Source organism: Panthera pardus, unplaced genomic scaffold (genome assembly GCF_024362965.1).
Source record: "Panthera pardus isolate Hobbes unplaced genomic scaffold, ASM2436296v1 HiC_scaffold_25, whole genome shotgun sequence".
Lineage (NCBI taxonomy): Eukaryota > Metazoa > Chordata > Mammalia > Carnivora > Felidae > Panthera > Panthera pardus.
Window position 1 is genome coordinate 89498764 of NW_026526821.1, and position 23395 is coordinate 89522158.

The following is a 23395-nucleotide window of genomic DNA, read 5'->3' on the forward strand; positions in this document are numbered from 1 at the left end:
GGCCTTTTTAGGGACTCTGTTTAAAGAAGATCCGCCTCTGGGGTTTTATATTGCTCTGGTATTTATGCCAAAGACACACCAGCTCTCCGTCACTGGGAGAAGGACCTCTCGTATACTCGGTGAGTACTGCACACACAGCTTCTGCCATCCCTTCCTTTCTGAGGCTGCCTGGCCTCCTGGGTGCGGGAAGTGCCTCCAGATTGGCCTGGCTTCCGTGACGCTGGCCCAGCTCACATGTCAAGGCGCTCGGTGGGCAGTGGGGCCTCCGGGCATGCTGCTGCCTTCCAGGAAAAGGCATCTCTGGGCACGGGGCATGCTGGACAGCCCTGCAACTGGATGGCGGGTGGGATAAAACACCTGTGGTCTCTACTCACCCTGCTCACCTGGGCCACTGCAGATCTATAACCTCATGTCCTCTGTCATGGCTCAGAATGTCTGAGAGGCTGTTTTAGGGAAGCGGATGTTTTGCAGGAAAACAGCTTCTTCTCGGGGTATTTGAATCAAAGCCAACAATGGTCCCAGGATCCATGCGATGTCTGTGTTGGGAATGGAAGTGTGTTTTCTTCAGTCCCCTTGTGGGTCTCACTCTCCTCTGATTCATGCTTGGCTGAGATGAATTGAGAATTTTCTCAGTCCTTGAAGGCTCCAGGGTCATTGGGGGATGTGGAAACTCAGGGTTGGGGCACGGGCAAGTGTCCTGTGGCATCATGCAGGTTTAGGGCTGGCGGGAACATGACAGTCATCTAATTCATTCTGAAGACACTGAGGCCTAGAGAAGTTAAGTGACCTGCCCGAAAGGCTCACACCCAGCTGTGAAACCACCTACCAATGCCTTCATCCTCCCCTCCGATCCCCTGCAACACATGCACGCACAAATAATTAAGAGGGAAATGAGACCAAGGGGCTGTTTCCACTTTTGTGATCAGAGTTGTGAACATCTGTTTGTGGCTGAGGCAGCTTGGTGCAGTGGTGGAGCCCTTGGAGGCAGACTGCCCAGCTGCCAGAGTTACTTGGTGACCCCAATGTTCTCACCTGTAAAATGGGAGTGCTAATACCTACCTGGTATTATGGGAGTAATAATACCTACCTGGCAGTGTTGTTGTCGGGATTAAATGAGATAATACATTTATAGGGTGCTCAGCTCAACACTGTTAGGGCCTGGCCCTGAGTGCTTTAAGTATCACCTGCAGGGCTTGTTAAAACACAGATTGTCCTCCACCCCACCCCAGATTCTGATTCGGTAGGCTGGGGTGGGGTCTGATAATCTGCATTCCTAATAAGCTCCCAAGTGATGCTGAAGCTGCAGTTCTGGAACCACACTTTGCACAGGGAGGCACTGAGGGCTTGCTTTTTACTATTCGAACAAGTTTAGACTTTGAGGTTAGCCTTTGAGCGGAAAAGAAACTGAGCTTCCTCTGGTGGAGATGGATAGGTACTTGGAGAAAATGCAATGAGCAATGTGATACTACATGCCAGGTCTGGGATACCAAATGGGCAGTATGACATCATGACTTTGAGGCTAGAGTTCTTTTCTCCTTCCCTTTGTTCATTGCACCAACATTTATTGAGTACTTTTTATGTGTCAGGCTCCTGCTCCTTAGGGACAGTGTAGAGGCTTCTGCAATCACTAGGAGAGATGAGCAAACAAACAGATAAAGCCCGGGGGAGGGGCCGTCACCCAGTCCTGGAGTTATCTGGGAAGGCTTCCTGGAGGAAGGGTACCTGAGCTGGGTACTGATGTAGGATTAGTCCCCAAATCAGGGAAGCATGGTCTTTGGACTGTTTAAGTGGCTCAACTCCACTGAATTAGATTTCAAGACAGGAAGCAGGGACAGTTTAAACAGAGGGGCAGGCAGCGCTGGATTACTAAGGCTTCATACACTAAAGGGTTAGGCAATGGGGGACCACAGAAGCGTGACGGCAAGAGATCTGCCCTTTGAAGGGACTGCTCTGTCAGCGGTGAAGAGAGTGGACTGGAACAGGGCGAGAGCGCTACCGGAGTGTGCAGAGGCCCTGAGCTGGAGCGCCGCGGTGGCGCGGAATCAGAAATACAAGACCCCAGGATTGGTTGGAAGGGCAGTGGGAGGAGTCGGGTCTTGGGCGTGGCCTCCAGAGTGGGCGGTGCTCTTCTCTCTCGGGCGGTTCCAAGTAGAGGATGGTGATGAAGGCCGCAGTCCCGGAGGTGGAGTCGAGGTGCTAGGGGTCTGGGGTATAGATGCCCTGCAGGCAGTCTTCTAGAGCCCTGGAGAGGGGTCTGGACTGAGCGGATCCGGCAGAGCAAGAGAGAGAGAGGCTCAGGTAAAAGAACAGGCCCAAACGGCAGATTCCTGAGTATAAGAAATATTACTAACCAGAAGTCATTTTTAATTTAGTTAAGTATACCAACGAAGTCAAGATAACAAAGTTGATTAGAGGTGCTGCTGCTGCTGGAATTTTCCACCGCAGGAGTGTTTTTTGTTAAATTATTTCTCTCTGCCAGGCTAATTGTATGGATATGTGTGTCTGCAGATTATTATAGGCAGCTGCTTAATGTCGTTTGAAGCCCTCACTGCAAAATATTTCTCCAACTATTGTTTGAGGTCCCACCATCTGAGAGGCCTTCCTTTTAGGACTTACATTTTGTACTGAAATGAAAATGCCTTTGGAAAGTGGTGTAAGTTCAGTCTTCCCTTTAGTAATCATTGATTTGTGAAGTGGATGGTTCAACTCCTTCCAATATGACAGACTTCATTATGGGAGCAAGTTCTGATAGAGAAGAGTAAGAGAGGTCATGAGAACTATGATTTTTGCAGCCCTTTGCAACAGGGTTTGGCGAACTTTTTCTGAGGAAGGCCAGATAGTAAATATTTTATGCTTTGCAAGTCTAAAGGTTTCTGTGGCGACTATTCAAGGCTGCCATCATAGGGATAGCAGCCATAGACAGTATGTAAATGAACAGGTGTGGCTGTGTTCCAATAAAAGTTTATTGATAGGCTCTGAAATTCAAATTTCATATAATTTTCTCAAGTCATAGAGTATTATTCTGTGGCGTTTTTTGCAACCACTGAAAAATGTCAAAATCATTCTTAGCTGGTGGGGCCCACGAAAACAGGCATTAGTTTGCAGATCCTGATTTACAATTATAAAGCACTTTCGTTTCCACTATTTCTTTTTTTTTTAAGGGTTTTTTTTTTTTGAGAGAGAGAGAGAGAGACAGAGCATGAGTGGGGGAGGGGCAGAGAGAGAGGGAGACACAGAATCTGAAGCAGGGTCCAGGTTCCGAGCTGTTGGCACAGAGCTCAAACTCATGAACCATGAGCTCATGACCTGAGCCAAAGTCAGATGCTCAACCGACTGAGCCATCCAGGTGCCCCACATTTCCATTATTTCATTTGCTTCACAATCCCAGGAGACAGATGCTACCCTTTCCAGGAAACTGAAGGCCAGAGGGGGATTCAGGGGAAGGGGCCATGGGAAGGGGGTACCCTGAGGGAGGAGAAGGGGAAAGAAAGGGAAGCTGGAAGGAACTCTGAAGCCAAATCTTGTCTCCTTCAGAGTGACAGGTTGGGGGGCTAACGTCTCTGCCCTCATGTTTGCCTGAGGGTGGCCAGGGAGATGAGTGAATGAACACATTTTTTGGCACCCATTATGTCTTTGGGTTTTGACCACCCTGAGGGGCGGGGTGGAGCTGGGTTTCTAACTCTGAAATCCTCAGTGAAGACCAGATGTGCCGAAAGAGCCAGAATAATTCTGTTGGCTTTCTGTGAGCACAGAATGGTTGTGACCCCGGGAAACCACAGTGACTTTGGCTTTGGTTCAGCTGACACACTCAAGCCTAGTCACAGATTACCAGCAAGCAGCTGAGAAAGGTCTAGAATTTCTCTTGGCAAAGACATTCCAGGAGAGCCTGGCTTCATGGTGAAACCTTTCTTCCCAGGCAGTGTGGGACCCCGTGGAGGCCCCACTCCAGGCCAGCAGCCCTACCCCTGTCTTTACCTCTGTCACTTCTCATTTGGTTCTGACTTCAAAAAGCAGATTTAAATCCAGCTAAAGTGCTGCACAATGGCATTGTTGACAGCTTTAAGTTGCTTTGTGGCTTGTCTCAGCTGCTGCTCAGCTTGGGAAACAAAGTCCAATCCTCTCCTTCCGTGTGTGGGGAACTCAGCGGGAGACAAAAGGGTCCATTGAAAAGCCAGACAGGCTTGAACTACAAATCACACCAGAGAGGGATGCTGAGGGGACCCCAGAGGGAGATAGTCACAGAGATGCAGCTTTTCCTCTCGGCCACCTTCTAGCTTTTGAGGTGGTTTTCCCTTCCTGGTGGACCACCTGCTAGAACAGGGCAGCACAACTGGTAGCCGACCAGCTTGTGAAGAGAAAACTGTCTCCCTGTGATTCAAATCAGGCCCGTGTGAGCAAGCTGTCAGGAGACTGGACTGTGGGGACCCAGGGATCCCAGGGGCAGGGCAGATCAGATCTGGAAAGGGGCCACTCGGGTGGTGGTGGGGGTCACCCACTGTTTATTGAGCACCTACTGTTTGCTAAGCACTGAGTTAGTCTTGAGGGCTGTAAACATAAACCCAGACTTAGTCCTGGCATAGGAGGGGTGCAGAGGCTCAGAAAGAGAAGTGAACACAGATCCTTTTGTTTCGGCCTTTTGCTGCCAACGGCTCTAGAGAGATGGAGAGACAGAGGCAAAAACACCAAACATGGAGAAGTTAGGACAGTTTCACTAAGGAAGGTGTAAGCTTCCGGCTTTGGAACCTGTTCTGAGTTGATGCCAGCCCTGCCTCTTCTTGACTGAGAACTTGGGCCAAGTTCTTTCCCTTCTCTGAGACTTGGCTTCCAAATCTGTAAAATAGAAATAAAAACATTTTCCCTTGGGGCTTTTATGAGGATTAAATAGATAATCTATGTGAAGAGCCCCACATTTTTTAAAATTAAAAATACATTTTTACCAAAAATGGAAACATGGACAATACTGGTATGTTTCACCTAGCAATGCAGCTCACCCCTTTTCTGTTGCATTAACTATTCTGCTCTCCCCATTATACAAAGGTTTCAGGCAGTTAGTTTACAAGCCAATTTATTATTCGACAACTTCCTTTGATATTACGTGGCTTCTAATTTTGGTTATTTTAAGCGGTGATAAACTAGCCCGTAGCCAAATCTTTGCATTCACCCATGAGTGTTTCCCAAGCATAAAATCCTGGAAGTGCCTTTGTGGAGTCAAAAGTTACATTTTTAAGACCGGGGACAAGGATTTTCGAATTCCCCTTCTGAAATGCAGTGCAATTTGGCACACCTCCGCTGTGAATGCAAACCCACCTCCCCACACCTTTGCCAGATGCGGGGAGGGGGCAGGGGGCAAGCATCGGACCTGGTGTTCCAGCTAGAGGTGGTGTTAGCTTTTAGCCTGGCCCCAGAGTACTGCTCCCTCTTCCCAAGACCCCATGTCTCGCTTACAGATGCTAAACAAGAGCTATCACAGTTTGCTTATTTCGACCCACGTGCAAAACCTCGTATTTACCCTGTTAGGTTTAATATTATTTGACTTGGCTCATTTTCTCTGTTTTTTCAGATCATCTTGGGTTTTGATTGTTCCATCCAACACATTTAATATTATACTCTCTTCCAGCTCTGGAAGTTTGATCGGCACGTACCCCATATTTTCATCCAACGCATTTATAAAAATGTGTGACAGAGGACTGAGAGTGGAGCCTGGAGGAATGTTGCTGCCTCCAGGTTGATGTTGACTCATTAATTAACACCTTTCAGTGACAGTAATTCAGGCAGCTGTAAATATGCCTAACTCATTTATTGTTCAGCCCACATGGCTTTATCAATAGGGATATCACAGGAGACCTCGTCAGATGCCATGATCAAGTTAAGGTCCAAGGTCTCCCACCTTCTTCTGCATTCCCAGCCCACAGCAGTCCCGGGGAAAAAGGGGAGGCTGTCACTCTGTCAACATTTGTTCTTGGTAAACCCTTAGTAATTATAAGAAATCACTGCTTCTTTAATAATGCTTTCTTCTTTAACAGTGCCTTCTGGAAACCTGCCTACCTTGCATATCAAGATTAACTGATGTTTGAGAAGTCTGCTTTCTTTCCCTTTCTGAACATTAGAACAAACTTTGCCCATCTTCAGTTTTCTGACATCCCTTCATTTCCCACTCTTCTAACATGGTAGGAAGTTAGGATCTTCTCTGCAGTCCAGAAACTGCTCAGACCAGAAACTATTGTTTTAAGCAGCTAGGGGAGGGTGCTGTCCTTCAATCTCCATCTCATCTCACACCTTGAGTTCCTCTTACCAGTGTTTGGTCTATCTTTGTTACTCTGAAAATCCTTCTCCTTGACTCCCATTGATTAATTCACTCCTTCATTTTGATGACAAACATTTAAAAGCACACTCTGTGCCAGATATTGTGTTGGGCACACTGAAGAATCGTGGGGGGAACAGGACAGACCCAGCTCCTGCCTTTGCAGAGCTATGAACGAGCCGGGATATGCAGAGTTGATCATTGCTCATGCAAGTTCAAGGTGCTGTGGGGCCAAGAAGAGGGGATACTGACAGACTGGTGGGCCAGAGAGGCCTCATGAAAATGCAGTGTCCATGCAGAGGCCTGGCAGGTGATAGGAGTTAGACTAGCAAACAGGTGAGGGAAGGGTGCTCCAGACCCTGCGTCTCAAGGTCCGGCAGGGAGAGAAGATGACACAGTTCAGAGAATGGAAAGAAAGTCCATATAGGCAGAGTGAGAAGGCCAAGAGGGGGCAAGAGGGAAGGTGAGCCTGGAGACACAGGCCCGGCCAGACCCTGGGGAGCTCTGTGGCCTGAGTTAGAGGGCTGGGACTTGATCCATAGCCATGGGGAACCCCAGGGGGAACAGGGACAGAGGCAGAGCTGGATTCCAGGAAGTCACAGCAGCTTCTTCCCTGGTGTCCACTCTGCTTTGAATGTAACAGGGAAGAGCTTCCTTTTAGCCTTAAAGCGTGTTACTAACCTTCTGCTCAGCCTCGACTTTGCCTTTCTGACCTCATATTCACAAGCCTGTGTCTCTGTCTCCTCCTTGCTTTGTCCACCTTTGATGTGAGGTCACGGAAGAGCCAGGGTCACAGATTTCCATAGCATTTATCTCCTTTCCCGGCCTGTGGTCAAATGTTCTGAATGAAGCTTCCAGGGGCCTTCCTCCTCAGCAGCCACCTGTTTTTCCTGGACTGCTGAGAGTTAACCTCCCTGAGCCCAGGGCCTTTCTGTCTTCCACCTGTCCCCCTGGGGGACCCCCAGGCCAGGGGGCAGTCTGCACACCCTCCCCTGAGCTTCTGTTGTTTCTTCTTTGTCACCGAGCGCCAACGAGTCGTCAGCTGTTGTATTTTAGCCTCCCTGAAAGAAAGAAAACCTGCAACAGATGTGGGAAAAATGAACTCCCTCACCACTTTGCAGCCATCCCAATGCAGCGATGAGCATCAGCGGACGGACTGCTGCTTTCTCCACCCAAAGAGCCAGGGACTGGGCTTCCTGTCCAGAATCCTCTCTCCTCTCAGGCTGCCCTTCCTCCCCGAGCCGCTTCTAATGTCCACATCCTATAAAGATATCCATCCTATTAGATTAGTCCCATTGAACACCAGTCATATTAGATTATTGACTTCATTCTGCCTTAATTACCTGTCTAAAGACACTATTGCCAAATATGGTCCTGCTCTGACACGCTGGGGGTGAAGACTTCAACATATGACTTGGGGCGGTGGGGACACAATCCAGCCCGGGACAGCAGGCTCCAGGGAAGAAGTCCAACTGCCAGGGAGTGGGAGTTCAGGCCCATGTCTGCTCTTCGTGGAACTGGGCCCTGGTTGGAGGTGGAGTCAAGCTTCAGAACCAAGAAGCCTGTCTCCAGCATGATTTTGACAAGGCGCTGACTAGTTCTCTTCTCCCCCTGCCCCGAAGGTGCTCCAGCCCCCGGTTCACTCGGCCACACTCACCATGTGTGAAGAGGAGACCACTGCGCTCGTGTGTGACAATGGCTCTGGCCTGTGCAAGGCTGGCTTTGCTGGAGATGATGCCCCCCGGGCTGTCTTCCCCTCCATCGTGGGCCGCCCTCGCCACCAGGTATGTGCTCATCTGGACCCAAGGCTTTGAGCCTCTAGGAGGAAGCGCTGCATGGTGGAGACTACCTGACGTGTGTGTGTGTGCGCGTGTGTGTATGTGTGTGTGTGAGCTTTGTGAGTGCATGTGTTGGGGGTGGGGGGGGACTCGCTTCCAGTTAACTAACAGAGCAAGACCCTTCAAATAGAAATATCCAGGACTAAACCCAACATAGCCCAGGCATGCAGGGATGGTATTATGTTTGGCTTAAGTCTTTGGAAGAAACTTGTAAAAAATACCTGCAAGTAAATAAGAACTTTGCCTTTAAGAAATGTACACTCTGTGAACTAACTTGAGATCACAGGCTACAACAGAGGCAAAATATTTCACCAGGAGGAGCACAAAGGAGGGAGAGATTAAATATGAGTGGAGGGACCAGGGAAGAGAGGCTTTGCAGAAAAGGGAAAACTGAGGATACGGAGGATCTCCTCATATGCAGAGAAGAGCAGGAGCCAAGATGTGGGGACGTCAAAATGTAAGCAGAGGGTATCTGAGGAGAGCAAGTGTGAGCCCTGTGTGCGTGAAGTGAGGGAAGAAGCGCATGGAAGGCCCTGCTCTCTCGGAAAATGACGTTGTCTTAGGAGAGAGAAGAGAGATGAGCCCACAGGAAACCCTCCCCCTTCTCTCCACGCCACCTCCACATTCATCAGTACCTGCCTCACCCATGTCTCATTCTGTCCTGTCTCCAGGAAGAAAGATATCTTTCCCATCTGTATCCTTCTTCACAGCCCCTCCAGTGCCTAGATCCCCCTAAGTGGAGCCCTCAGCCAATCTGCTTCTTCCTTGTCTTTTGCATTACAGGGTGTAATGGTGGGAATGGGCCAGAAAGACAGCTACGTCGGGGACGAGGCTCAGAGCAAGCGAGGGATCCTAACTCTCAAGTACCCCATTGAACACGGCATCATCACCAACTGGGATGACATGGAGAAGGTATTGGTGGACTCCCCCCTTTTGGTATAATAATGCACCGTCATGACCCTCGTCTCCCACAGGCCTCTGTCCTGTAAAGTGCCTCTAAGATGTGTCTCATATCCTTCCTTCCTTCTTCGTCCATCCCCCTGGTCACTCCCCGTGGGGCTGCCAATGGCTCTCGTTGGACGGCTGCAATGGCTTCCTGATTTCTTTGTCTCCAGCCTCACCATCCAGTGAATTCCCTGCACTGCTGCAAAGCCAGTCTTCCTAAAAACAGATCAGATCGTGTCCCTCATCTTCTCGAGAAGCTTCAGTAGCTCCTCATTAACTGACAGTAGCTTCCTAACTCCCTGTCTGGGGTCTGAGGACCTGTCCTACCTAATGCCCAGCTTCATCCTTTCAAACAGCTTTCGCTCTAGCAGGTGCTCAATGCTGCTGCTGCCTCTACGGGGGCAAATGGCTTCTCTCCCTTTCATTTTTTCCTGTCATGACCTCAGGGAGCTGCATTAATGCCATGTCGTTATGATGATTCTCTAATGAAAGTTCTAAGTAGGACTCTCTAGGGGTTTCTAGAAACGTGTGTGTGTGTGTACGTGTGTGCGCAAGAAAATGCAGGGGTAAGGGGGGGATTTTTAAATGGTAGTTTGTGATCAACAAAATCACGTGTGGGAAATGCTAACAGAGCCTTCCTAATATTCTTTTGATATGTTCTGCTGACATTTGTCTGAGAATCCTTGTTTTTGCAAGGAGTGCCTTTTGAAGTGCCATAGAATGCTTATCGAACAGACTGCGACCAGAGAGGAGGATGTTGCTGTGAAATCTGTAATACACTCTACTCTTGTCTAAATCCCAGATTCAGTTATTTGGGGTGTGAAGCTTTTACGCTGTGCAGTGGCTAACAGCACAGACCCTGGAGTCCGTGGCAGGGAGGTCTGGCAGTGGGTTCTTCCTTTTGAGCCTCAGTTTCTCCATTTGTGTAGATAAAAATACTTACTTCATTAGGGTTGCTTTGGAGACTGAATTAGGTACTCAGTATGACCTCAAGGCATGGAACACTGTACTCAGTAAATGGCATCTATTACTCATAGTATCTAACAGAATCCAATTCAAAAACATAATAGACAAAATATTTTGGTATAAAAATATTTTAGCAGTAATTATTTTAGTAGTAATAATGTGTGACCTCTTTAAAGAAATTCCTGAACATATATTATACACCTCAAAGAAAAATAGAATAGGGGAAAGCTGTCAAATCTTCCCAAATTCATTTATAGGCTCATTGCCTTTCTAATAAAAAACTCACAATTTTTAAAATTGTATATATATATTTTTTAAAAATTTTTTTTAACATTTATTTATTTTTGAGACAGAGAGAGACAGAGCATGAACGGGGGAGGGTCAGAGAGAGGGAGACACAGAATCCGAAACAGGCTCCAGGCTCTGAGCTGTCGGCACAGAGCCCGACGCGGGGCTCAAACTCACGGACCGCGAGGTCATGACCTGAGCCGAAGGTGGCCGCTTAACCGACTGAGCCACCCCGGCGCCCCTAAAATTGTATATATTTAAGGTGTACAAGCTGATGGCTTGATACACATTTATATATGTAAGAGCCACCACATTCCAACTAATCAATGTACCTATCACCTCACATCGTGACTTTTTTTTCCTCGTACTGAGAACACTTAGGATTTACACTCTTAGCAAATTTCATATACACAGGACAGTAGTGTTACCTATAGTCACCATGCTATACATTAAATCTCCAGAATTTATTCATCCTGCATGAAGGCTTTGTACCCCTTGACCAGCATCTCCCTGTCTCCCCACCCCCAGCTCTTGGTAACTACCATCCTACTTTCTGCTGCCATGAGTTTGAGTAAAAAAAAAAAAAAAAAAAAAAAATCACAATTTTTAATTCTGCAGGGTAATCATAAATAACGTACGTTTGGAGAAATAAATAAGGCAAAATTTATGAGAACACAATGAGTAAGGAAAACTATGAGAAGCTTGCCATGTTCACATATTAAAATATAATATAGTATACAAATTAAAATAGTTTGGTACTAGCACAAAGGTAAAGAGGAAATACATGATAAATGAAACTTTGAACACCAAAGGGAGAACAGGGTTGGTCAACAAATTATTCCAGAACAACTGATGAGTTATTTGGGGGATGGGAAGTCTTTATGGCCTCTACCATACACCATTTCACCAAACACATATAAACTGAATATAAAAGTTAAATATAAAAATTCAAATGGTAAAGAAATACAGCATAGTAAGCATGAGCATTTATCAAATTTCTGGTGAAAGAAGTCATAGAGGGAAAAAATGACAAATGTGATTTTCAAAAAATCATGGCTTCTAGTATGTGAAAAACATAACCAAATGTAAAAGGCAAACAATAAGTTGCAAAAAAATTCACAAGAGCAATGAAGATTAATATAAACAGCCAATGTAAATTGATGACTAAAAATACAAAGTCTCCACTGGGCAAATAAATAAAGGACATGAACAGATAATCCACCAAACAGAAATTATAAAAAGTTGCAAATCTGAAAACACTTAAACTCATTTGAAACAAATGTAAATTGTCAAAGTAAAACAATGAGGTATTATATTTCCCTACCAAATTATTTCCTATATTAAGAGTGAGAACCCTGGATGCAGGTAGGGGAAAAATGGGCTTTCTTATTCTGGAGGAAAGAGTGATTTAGCCTCTTTGTTGGTAAAAAGAAATGAAAAGGTCTTCTGGGGTGCCAGAGTGGCTCAGTTGGTTAAGCATCTGACTCTTGATTTCGGCTCAGGTCATGATCTTATGGTTTGTGAGTTCGAGTCCCGTGTTGGGCTCTGTGCTGCAGAGTCTCCTAGGATTTTCTCTCTCTCTCTCTCTCTCTCTCTCTCTCTCTCTCTCTCTCTCTCTCTCTCTCTTTCCCTCTCTCTCTCTCTGCCCTTCCCCCATCTCTTTCATAAATACATTTTTTAAAAAGGTCTTCCAATCACCATGCTAATAGCCTAGTAATTCCACTTTTAAAATTCTTTTCTTTCGAAATGCCCTGAATAGAAAAAGGAAAATACAATATGTGCAAGATAGCTATGATAGGATTATTTATAAACAAAAATCAAAGATACCATGAACAGTAATACAATTAAATATACGATAGCATATGATGAAATGTTGTATAAGCATTAAAAATAAATGTTCAATTAATTAAAAAGAAATATTTACTATGAAAAAAGAAATTATTTATGTTACACTCACCAAACAGTGGCAGGAAACAAGATTGAATGTAAAAACATAAAAATAGTGTAACAATAAATAAATACAAGTACATGAAATAAATAAGTCGTGATAGTAATAAATTTGAAAATGCTCAAAGGTGAAAGATTAGTAAGAAGAAAAAGCCAAAGTGTTAACTATTATTAGATGATGGAAATGTGGGAGACTTTTACTCCTCTTAGAAATAGTTCTATAATTTTAAAATTATCAACATCTCTAAGTTTTAAAGTACTTTGTAAAAGCTCTAAAAAGTTAAGTGAAAATGAAGTGCAGGTAGTTGGCCTCAACAGTCATGATTCGGATTCCTGGACCCGGGGTCCAGCCTGGGAACCTGCACCAACAGCAGTCACCCCAGCTCGTTCTGTGATAAAGCGTCTGGGGCCCAAATTTGAAGAAATACTGACATCACTCAATTAAGACTCATTGCCATTCATATCTCTGTTGTGAAACTTACATAGACAGGGCCTTGGCTTCTGCCATGTCCTCTGCCTCAGATGCCCTTCTCAGCCTCTGGAGACCTTCCTTTGCCTGCAGGGCCAACTCAAATCCCCCAGATAATGAACTGCCTCCTCTTTTACTCAAAATGTGGATATATCTTTCTATTTTGTCTTCTTGGGTGTTTTACTCCTCTCTGGGCCTTGAAACCAAGATCAAGGGACCATGTCTGATTTCATATCTGTCCTCACTACAGTTAGCACCATCCTAGCACAAAGCCGGGAGTCCACAAATATATGGGTGCAATGGAAGCAAATGACCCTATGCCCCGCCTCTGAGGAAATCAGAGCCCTATGTCCCTGCCACTCTGCTGAATCCCTCTGAGATGTAGAGTCCTATTTGGTTGTCTTGGATCATTGGACACGGTGAGAAGAAATAGCTTCCTCTAAAGCAGTGATTCTCCACAGGAGCAATTTTGCCTCCTGGGAGACATTTGGCAATGATTGGAAACATTTTTGCTTGTCATAGCTGGAGAGGTGCTACTGGCATCTAGTGGGTGGAGGCCAGGAAAGCTGAACATCCTGTGATGCATAGGTCAGCCTCTCACATCGTGGAATTATCCAACCTGAAATGTCAAAGTGCTGAGGTTGGGAAACCCTGCTCTAAAGCACCAGCCTGGCCAGTAATAGACAGTGACAGTTCAAGCATATCTGTCAGGTTCCCATAGAGAGGTGTGAGCAGGGGGAGGGAACCAGGAAGAGATGTTGAGGCACCCAAGTACTAGGAACAGAGGAAAGCTCTTACACCCTAAGCCTGAAAGGTGGGTTAGGGGCAGTGTCACTAGAGCTGGAAGAGGAGCCACCCAATAGGAGCCGGGCTCACAGTGAGCCACACCATTGCTTGGAGAAACACCCTGACCTCTCTCCCTCTTCCCACTCTCCAGCCTCTTGCTGATGTCTTCCATCCGCCAAGCATAGCCAGAAGCCAGGAAGCAAGGAATACTGAGAGATGCAATGGGTCTTCTTCTTCTACAGAAGAAGAGTAAAGAGGAGGGAATTTCCTATGGAAATAATCAAGACGCTAAGTATATTGGCCCCAGATCTGAGTCCTGTCTAGGGCCCTGTTGAAAAGGAATGTAAACGCCAAAGGTTAAGCAGAAATTCCCAGGACTGACAGTCTTCTCTTCAGACCCATCCCATGCTGTGGACATTGTGTCATGCTCCCCCAGCATGTACATGCCAGTGGAATTTTATAGGAGACTCCTCACCTCATTTGACTTTTGTCTCAACCAGATCTGGCACCACTCCTTCTACAATGAGCTGCGGGTAGCACCTGAGGAACACCCCACCCTGCTCACAGAGGCCCCCCTAAATCCCAAGGCCAACAGGGAGAAGATGACCCAGGTAAGAGGCCAAGAAGTCTTAAGCATGACACAAGAAAGCAGCATGGATCCCTTCTCCCTTTCACACATCAGTGCAGCAAAAATTTTTGAGGACATGCTATGTGTGTAGTCTATGTCAGGCCCTATGGGAGGTGGGGTGGTGTAAATAGCACAGCCCTTGCCCTAAATAAGGTTACAAACCATCCTGTGAGCCAAGGGGTGCTGTGATTTCTGCCAGATCATCCTTCATTCTTCATTGTCCTTTCAGATCATGTTTGAGACCTTCAATGTCCCTGCCATGTATGTCGCCATTCAAGCTGTGCTCTCTCTCTATGCTTCTGGCCGCACAACAGGTGAGCAGCCTGTAATCTGGTCCCTTCCTGACTTGATGTGGGGGGGCAGGTGCTGTAGAGAAAGCTGGGCTCCTGCAGAAATCCCTGCTCAGAAGAATCAAAGGGACAGTCAAAGTCCAGGGAAAACCCTGCTTAGGGATAACAGAAGGGAAGCCCATGTGGAATGCATTCAGGTCTACCCAGTAGAGCTGGCAAGAATTTATGTGAATGAAGCATGACAAGTACATCAAGCGAGGGCTGTTTCCCTCACAGCAGTCAGTCCCTGAGCTTAAATACACTTTCTAGCAGTATTGGAATGTTTCTGCTCATGCGCCTGTGATGGTGGACATGTATGTGCCCTTGGTATAGAAGGGTGCTCAGGGAAACAGAAGGAACTTCAAGATAGAGCAATTTGTAATGGGGACTCGATAACTTCCATGAAAATTGTTCAACATTCATTCATTCAAGTATTCATTGATTCAATGAATGATTGATTGATTGATTCATTCATTCATTCATTCTTCAGACATTTCCCATTACTCCCTACCAGGTGCCAAAGACTGCACCAGGCCATGGGCATACAGTGACAAATGAGACAGCCCTGCCATCCCAGAGCTAATGGTCTAGTGGGGGAGAGGCAAAATAAAAAGATTGTTTCACTGCTGATGACAAGGACAGTGATGGGGAATGTATGATGGTTCTATAATTCACTTATTTGTTTTACCATTTCTCTACTGCTGGCCTTTTAGGTTGTCTCCAGTTTTTATTTTTTATTATAAAATATGCTGTGATCAGCATCCTTGTACAAGTGTAAACTACCCGTCTCTGGATGTTTATTTTGTATCGGGCCCTTACTGAGCCATCTTATTAGCTCTAGCCATGTCTCAGTTGACTCTCTTGGGTCTTCTAGGTGTACAGCCTCATCATCTGTAAATAATGACAATTCTGTTTCTTTTTGATAATACCTCTTATTTCTATTTTCTGTCATATTGCATTGGCTAGAACATCCTCGACTGTATTAAATAATAATGATACAATAATAATGTTAGTGTTTCTCCATAGATTATGATATGGATTGAGATTTATTATCGTGTTGAAAAGCTCATTTCCCTCCATGGTTTAATAAGTTTCATCAGTCAAGAATGTTATTTTTTTTTAATTGGATGGTTTTTATGGTCCCTTCCAGATCTAACATTCTCCATGCCTGTGCATATGTGTTAGTTTAATGCCAGCAGGATGTGCAAATTATCCAGTCTCCTTAAAGAATGTGCAATTGAGATGCACACTGACAAGTATGCATTACCATGAAAGTGTTTTAAGGAATACAAGAAGGGAAGATGTTTTACTTGCCTTCCAGAAAGCTACCTTCTCATTTTGGAGAATGAATTGATGTACACAAAAAATATTATTATTGATCCTTATGGTGGGTGAATTTTCTTAGCTGCTAAAGAAAAGTATGGTAATTGAGGATCATTTGGCAACTGGTCCCAGAAAGATGAAAGACAAGAAGTTTTCATGGGTCCTATCCTCTGTCCATAGGCATCGTGCTGGATTCGGGGGATGGCGTCACCCACAATGTCCCCATCTATGAGGGCTACGCACTGCCCCATGCCATCATGCGTCTTGACCTGGCTGGCCGTGACCTCACTGACTACCTCATGAAGATTCTCACAGAAAGAGGCTATTCCTTTGTGACCACAGGTATCCAGCCCCTTCCCTGATTCTCACTTGAGCTCAGAATGAAATCTGATCTAGGACCAGGTGTTCTTTGATGAGAAGTCTGTGGCCCCCTGCCCTCAAACTCTCCTGGGATAGATGAGGAGGCCCCTAGGCTGGGGCTGGGCCTCTGGACAGGACCAGGTAGTCAAGGCGGCCTTATTTATGGAGGAAGGTTCCCAACCAAGATGCCCTTGGGAGGGCGATAAACCCTCCTAAGTGCAGAGCATTCCCTGCTTCCCCAGGGACCTGCTACCTCTGTCCACATCCACACCAGGATCAGAGATGGTTTTTACAGTGCTAAATGGTAGCAAAAATCTGATGATGCATTTTGTTTCTTAGGGGCATTTGTGGTTTGTCTGAGGAACATGGAATAAATAAGGTCTGAATTTCTAAGGGGAAGTTGTCATGCCTCAGTGGCCACCCTGGACAAGAGGAGATCTTAGGCAGGGCCCTTCCTAGATTCTGTAAGATCACAGCAGATTCTCCTACATCTAGCTGGAAATGTGTCCTGTAAGGCCCTCGGGAAGGCCTGTAGCTTTGTCACGGCAGAGTAAAGATGGCAAGGAGAAAAGCCCATGCGAAGTTTTGCCTGGGAATCAAGATTTTGAACTTGCACTTTAGGAAGAGGAATGAAAACTTAACATTTATCCTAAGAATGAATTCAGAGTAGAGGAGGAGGTTTTCACGGAGATCAAAATAGGACAAACTAACAGAACAGAGTATCTGCTTTCTGTCATTTCTCCTCTTACTAGCTGAGCGAGAAATTGTGCGAGACATCAAGGAGAAGTTGTGCTATGTCGCCCTGGACTTTGAGAACGAGATGGCCACAGCAGCCTCCTCTTCCTCCCTGGAGAAGAGCTATGAGCTGCCAGATGGGCAGGTCATTACCATTGGCAATGAGCGCTTCCGCTGCCCTGAGACCCTCTTCCAGCCTTCTTTCATAGGTGAGGTGTTGCCCACTGTCCCTGCTAATCGAGAGTGGGGATGGGGGGGTGAGGTAGAGGGGTGGGGGGACGGAGGGAGAAACACCAGGAGCCATGCACACTTTGTTTATGGTTTATACATAGCCCACATTTTTCCAAGAAGAACCAAAAACACATCAACAATACAACTAGATAAAATCTAATTTTTTAAATGTTTATTTCTTTTTGAGAGAGAGAGGCAGACAGAGTGCAAGTGGAGGAGGGGCAGAGAGAGAGGGAGACACAGAATCTGAAGCAGGCTCCAGGCCCTGAGCTGTCAGCACAGAGCTCGATGCAGGGTTCAAACTCATGAATCGGGAGATCATGAACTGAGCCGAAGTCGGACACTCAACTGACCGAGCCACCCAGGTGCCCCGATAAAATCTGATTTTAAATAAAAGTATAGGAAAATCAAAATAAAGGAAAAGCAGAATAGGGAATATAACATAAAACTAAGAATAAGGTTAATACACAAAACACTTCTTGGATGGCCCAACATTTAGGTCACTGGGACCAAAACCCACAGTGGTAAACAGAATGGGTCTGGGGGCAGACCTGGTCTCAAGTCCTGATTCTGCCCCTTCAGACCCCGTCACCTTGGATGCGTTACCTTCTTCAAACCTCAGTTTCCTCATCTATAAAGTATAAATAATGATAGTACCTACTAGATAGGGTTACAACAAGGATTAAATAAGAGAATATTTAATACAAGGACAACTACTTTTTTCGAGGAGTGTATAAGAAGAGATGGGCCTGTGAGCAAATGCTGATAGATGGTGTAGTGTTACATACCAACTGCACAAAGTGATAGAAGCCTAGGAAATCAGTGAAGGCTTCTTGGAGAAGGTGAACATTTGAACAGAATCTTGAAGAATGAGTATCATTTGATGGTATCTGGGGACGGAAGGAGTGCAGGATGGGAATGGCCTGCAAGGAGGATGGAAGGCTACCTATAAAGACATGGAGGTGTGAAAGGTTATGTTGTATTTGGGACATGATGGGAGAAGTAGGTGTGTGTGTGTGTGTGTGTGTGTGTGTGTGTGTGTGTGTGTGTGTGTTTGCACACAGGAGAAACTGGAAGGAGTTGCCAGACCCCACAAAGAGCATGGTGTTTAATCATACTAGCAATGAAGATCCCTGCAAGTTTTTAGCTGGCAGTGTAGTAGGGTCAGGTTTGTATTTTAGGAAGATTCCTCTAACCTCAGTGTGAAATTCTGTCACATGGAAAAACTACTAGAGGTGGGGGAGACTAGGTAGGTGGGCACGAGCTGGTTGGGCATGCAGGCCTTTCACTGTGGAAAGTCTTGGTGCCAGGCTAAGGTAGCTAGATGTAACCTGTAGGTTAGGGGGCTGTCAAAGATGATATGACGGGTATATCCATGCAGTGGAATACTGTTTAGCAATAAAAGAGAATAAAGAACGGACACAGGCTGTAACATGGATGAACCTTGAAAACATTATATGAAATGTTAACATTAACATAACGTTAAGTGAAAGGCGCCAGACACAAAAGGCTACGTATTACATGATTCCATTTATGTGAGATGCCCAAAGCAGGCAAATCTATAGAGACAGAAAATAAATTCGTGGTTATCTAGGGCTGGGCAAGGGGTGACGGGGGAGATGGCAGTGTCTGCTAATGGAGACAGCGTTTCTTTTTGGGGTGTTAAAAATGTTCTGAAATTAGGTTTTGGAAATTAGAGTTTGCACAATCTGTGAGTATACTAAAAGCCACTGAACTCTAAAGGGATGAAAACTATGATATATGAATTCTAGCTCAATAAGGCTTGAAAAAAGACGACACAGTGGAATGTTCCCTTAGAAATATATCTCGGGTGGGGCTCCTGGGTGGCTCGGTTGGTTAGGCATCTGACTCTTGATTTCAGCTCAGGTCATGTTCTCACACTGTGTGAGTTCAAGCTCCACATCAGGCTCTGTGCTGTCAGAAGCACAGAAGCCTGTGCTTCAGATTCTCTCTCTCTGCCCCTCCTCCTCTAGCATTCTTTCTCTCTCAAGATAAATAAACTTAAAAAAAAAAGAAAAAGAAATGTATCTTGGGTGATAAATGTGACAGGTCAGTCAGAACAGGAAGAACCGAAGGCCAGTTAGAGGTCTAATCCTGGGAGGCGATTAAGGGTGTGTACTAAGGTCTGCACCTTAGTACTGTTGGCTGCACCAACAGAAGGGTCACTTGAGGAGCTGGAAGTGTGGGTATTTATGACGTGATGGATGTTGACAAGATACTATGACCTGTACTAGGCATGGAGTCTGCCGGGATTCATGAAACCACCTACAATTCCATCATGAAATGTGACATCGATATCCGCAAGGACTTATATGCCAACAATGTCCTCTCCGGGGGCACTACCATGTACCCTGGCATTGCTGACCGGATGCAGAAGGAGATCACAGCCCTGGCTCCCAGCACCATGAAGATCAAGGTGGGTCCTGTCCCAGTTCCCTCCACCCTTTGGGAAAATACAAAGGTCCCAAAGACCTGCCTACTTGGGAGATGCTCCAAGTCTGTCTGCCCCGCCCATAGCTTGGTGGTCTCCTGGGCTCAGCATCGTCCTGGTCTAGGGCAGATTTCATCTCAGGGGATTATGCTCCTTGGGCACTGGTGAGCTGGAGACATGTTTAGCATGGGATCTCAAATGTAATCACATGATGTCACATGAGAAGGGGGTGAAAGAGCTTGGGATGACGAGAATATTGAGGGAGTTGAGGATGCAATCAGGAGGAGGGAAATAGAGGGAAAGAAAAGAAGGAAGCAATACTACAGCATCTTTAGACTTTAAAAGGGCTGTGTTGCCCCAGAGGAGGGTCAAAGTTTCGGAGAGAAAGTGTGGCGTGGGTCAGGCTGCTGGTTCACTCACAGACACATCACTTGATTCCTGGGCAGCCTTTGATCTGTTGTCTCCTCTTGGTTCCGGTCCTCCCCATGTGGCTGCTCACCAGGGCGGCTCACCTCACAGGCCTCATCAGAACAGGGGCCCACCTGTCTTCTGCTTCTCCCCAGCCTCTGGTCCCCAAGCAGCCATACAGAGCTTTTAGGGCTTCGAGGAGATTTGCTGCCAGCAGGTTTAGAAAAAGAGTTGGGAATTGAATACAGGTAATGAATAGATTAAAAGTTACAAAGTCTCACAGTCAAGTTGGTCTCTGGGAGTAGGCCTGATCTGAGGAAATGTGTTCTAAGAACCTTTTTCACAAAGGAGGGCTGCCCTAGGCCTTCCCCCTTTCTAGCATATGGTGCTCAGCACAGGGAAGCAGAGTAGGTGACCGGGAGCCGCTGGAGCCACCGTACTTACTAAGGCCTGCCATACCGGGGGCATTGTGCCAGGGCCGGGGCAGGGGCTTTTTACCAGGACCATGTGTCAGGATCCCACACCTCGCCTCGCCCCCAGATTCTGGCTCAACAGATTTGGGGTGTCCCATCACCTACATCGATAAACGAACACCAGCGTTTTGATGCATATCCCAATTTGTGAGCCACTGCCCTGAGTGATTCGTAGACATGATCACGGAGGGTGACTTAAATAAGACAAGAGGAGGGGAAAGGGCACTTGAAGCAGGAAAAATACAGAGCACAAAGGTTCCCCATGGTGTGTGTATGCAGGGACAAACACCCCCAGCCAAACTGGACAGCAGGATTTGTACAGAAGAATTGGGGAGATGAGACAGGCTGCAAGGATGTGGAAGAAGAGATGTGAGACCAAGGACACCAGCCCAGGACAGCCCAGTGTTTTCTCACAACCAGAGTGGCACAGCAATAAAGTGGCCATGCTGTCCTTGAGGTGTCAGTCCAAAGAGTGACCAAGTGACCTTTGTCACTGAATAATAAGATAACTTCTAAAGACTCTTCTTCCTCTCCAATTCCATGATCTCTGCAATTTAGGAAATATGTAGAGAGAGCCTAAGTAGACAAAAAAAAAAAAAAATCCAGTGTCTGGTTTCTTCTAGCACTGAATTCTTAGACCCTTTAATAGCAGTCTTTCTGGACCTGCCTTTAGGTGGAGTTCAAAATTGTTTGACAGGACAACCAATTTCTAAAGGCTAAGCTCAGGACTTGCAGGGGCAAGGATGAACCGTGTGTGTATGAACTTGAGAACTTGTCAGATATAAGTGGCTGTTGACAGATGAAGCTCAAGACAGGGTGTGAGTGGACAGGCTGGCTCGGGATTGGAAGACTCAGACTGGCTGAGCTGCCCTTGCATCCGAACTCCAGGCAGGAACAGAGCAGCACTTTCCCTGCAGGTGTTTGCATGGGTCATCTATGGCTGAGGCACAAGCAACTGTGAAATCCCAGGGACATAACACTAAGTGTTTGTTGCTTGTGCATCTGCAGGTCAGCTGGGAGTCGGCCAATCTAAGTCAGGCCCGGCTAGGCAGCCCTGCAGGTCTAGCCAGCTCAGGTCAGGTCCATATCTCATTGTGGGGCCCAGGCTGAAGGGCCAGCAGCTTCTCGAGGGAAGCCCTTCCCCTGAAGGTGGCAGAGGCACAAGAGAGCCTGCCCGGCTGCATGCCTGAAGCGCATTTCAAGCTCCCGTTTGTATCACGTCTGCCTAAGTCCCATTGGTCAAAGCAAATACAAGGCCCAGACCAAAGCCACAGGGTGAAGCAACGCATCCTTCCCATGGGGGCGGGGTGGGGGGGGGGAGAGGGAGGGACAAAGATTTGAGCAACAATCTAATCTACCACAAGGTTTACCCTGTTTGTTTCTGACCGTGCCGCTGTCCTTACCTGGGGCAGCCCGCTCTGTAATGAGAGGATTCCCAGACCACCTCGCTCTTCCCTTGGGGACTGACGGTGATTCACCACATTTATTCTTCGCAGATTATTGCTCCCCCAGAGCGGAAGTACTCAGTCTGGATTGGAGGCTCCATCCTGGCTTCTCTCTCCACCTTTCAGCAGATGTGGATCAGCAAGCCTGAGTATGATGAGGCAGGGCCCTCCATTGTCCACAGGAAGTGCTTCTAAAGTCAGAACAGATTCTCTGGGGATCCCCTTGAGACTGCTCTGTTACTAATCATGAAACATTAAAACCTGCAAGCCTTACTTCTCTGCGTGGGGCTTTTTCTCTCCTCCCCCCTGGGCTTTTACGTGGTGCTAAGGACTTTTCACACCTTATTTTTAATCCACACAATGATCCTGTGAGATACACATATCCCCATATTATGGATGAGGAAATTGAGGCTTAGAGAAGTTAAGGACTTGCTGAAGACCACAGAACCAAGATTAAAATCCAAGTGTGTCTAACTCTAAAGCTAGTACTCTCACTCTACTGCCTTGTTTCCTTTGCCTTCAACATGAGTAAGAATGAGGGCTAGATGACTCTTGGGGGGGGGGGGGCGTGTTAAGAAACAAAAGCTTTCAGAGACGTACATCCTTTTACTCAAGGGCAAGACACAGAGAACATGAACACAAAGAGAAACACAAGGATTATAGGGTGTGGCATATGAATGGTTCAAACCCAATGTTTGAACTTGTGTGGAGGAAGGTCATAGTGGCTTAAGGTCTCTATGAAGTCCTTTGTTATTGAGCATTAGGCTGTATCTTGCCCTGAAGCTAACTAAGAAAGGAGCAACATTCTTAGGAAGAATATGTTTTTCTTTCTTTTTCTCCTTTCCTCCTTCCTCTTCTTCTCCCCTTCCCCCTTCTTGCTCTTCCCCTCCCCTTTTTCTTCTCCTCTTCCTTCTGCTCCTCCTCCTCCTTCTTCTTCTCTCTCTCTCTCTCATTCTCTTTCTCTTTTGTTACTTGCTCCCCACTCTCTGCCCTCGGTCGATTCTGTTTAATTTCACAAGTATTGACTGAATTTTCAGCATCTGCTATTACTGGGTAAGCCCACATGGAATTTACGTATCCAGCAAAGATGATTCCTGCCCATCAAAGTCTCACTGCATAAAGTGAGAGAAGACATATGCAAGACAATGATTTGAGGTGAAACGGAAGCACCCACAGAGTACTACGAGAAAGTAAGAGATAATAATGATAGCTAACATTGGTTGTGTGCCTACAATACACGAGGCCCTAGGTTAAGGGCTTTATGATGATTTCCTCATTTGCTCTTCACCATAACACTACTAGCCGGTACCAGTATCATTCCCATTTTACAGCTAGTTTACAAACTAACTCACCCGCCTAGCTAGTTAATAGCAGAACTAGATCCCCACTTTTGCCTGGCGCACCCTTCACCCTCTCTGCCTACCCAAGTCCCATCCTTGCCGCCCCTGAGCAGATCCCACTTGGCTGGGAG

General features: G+C 46.4%; 1 protein-coding gene across 1 annotated transcript; it reads left to right on the forward strand.

Annotated features, from left to right (window-relative positions):
* On the forward strand, nucleotides 1–22197 carry ACTG2 (actin gamma 2, smooth muscle). The gene is made up of 9 exons (XM_019442030.2): nucleotides 1–119; nucleotides 7924–8085; nucleotides 8923–9051; nucleotides 14041–14151; nucleotides 14398–14482; nucleotides 16001–16162; nucleotides 16933–17124; nucleotides 19402–19583; nucleotides 21976–22197. The coding sequence occupies exons 2-9, from the start codon at nucleotides 7960–7962 to the stop codon at nucleotides 22117–22119; spliced, it is 1131 nt and encodes a 376-aa protein (XP_019297575.1). The 5' UTR covers nucleotides 1–119; nucleotides 7924–7959; the 3' UTR covers nucleotides 22120–22197.
* Nucleotides 22198–23395: the final 1198 nt, after the last annotated feature.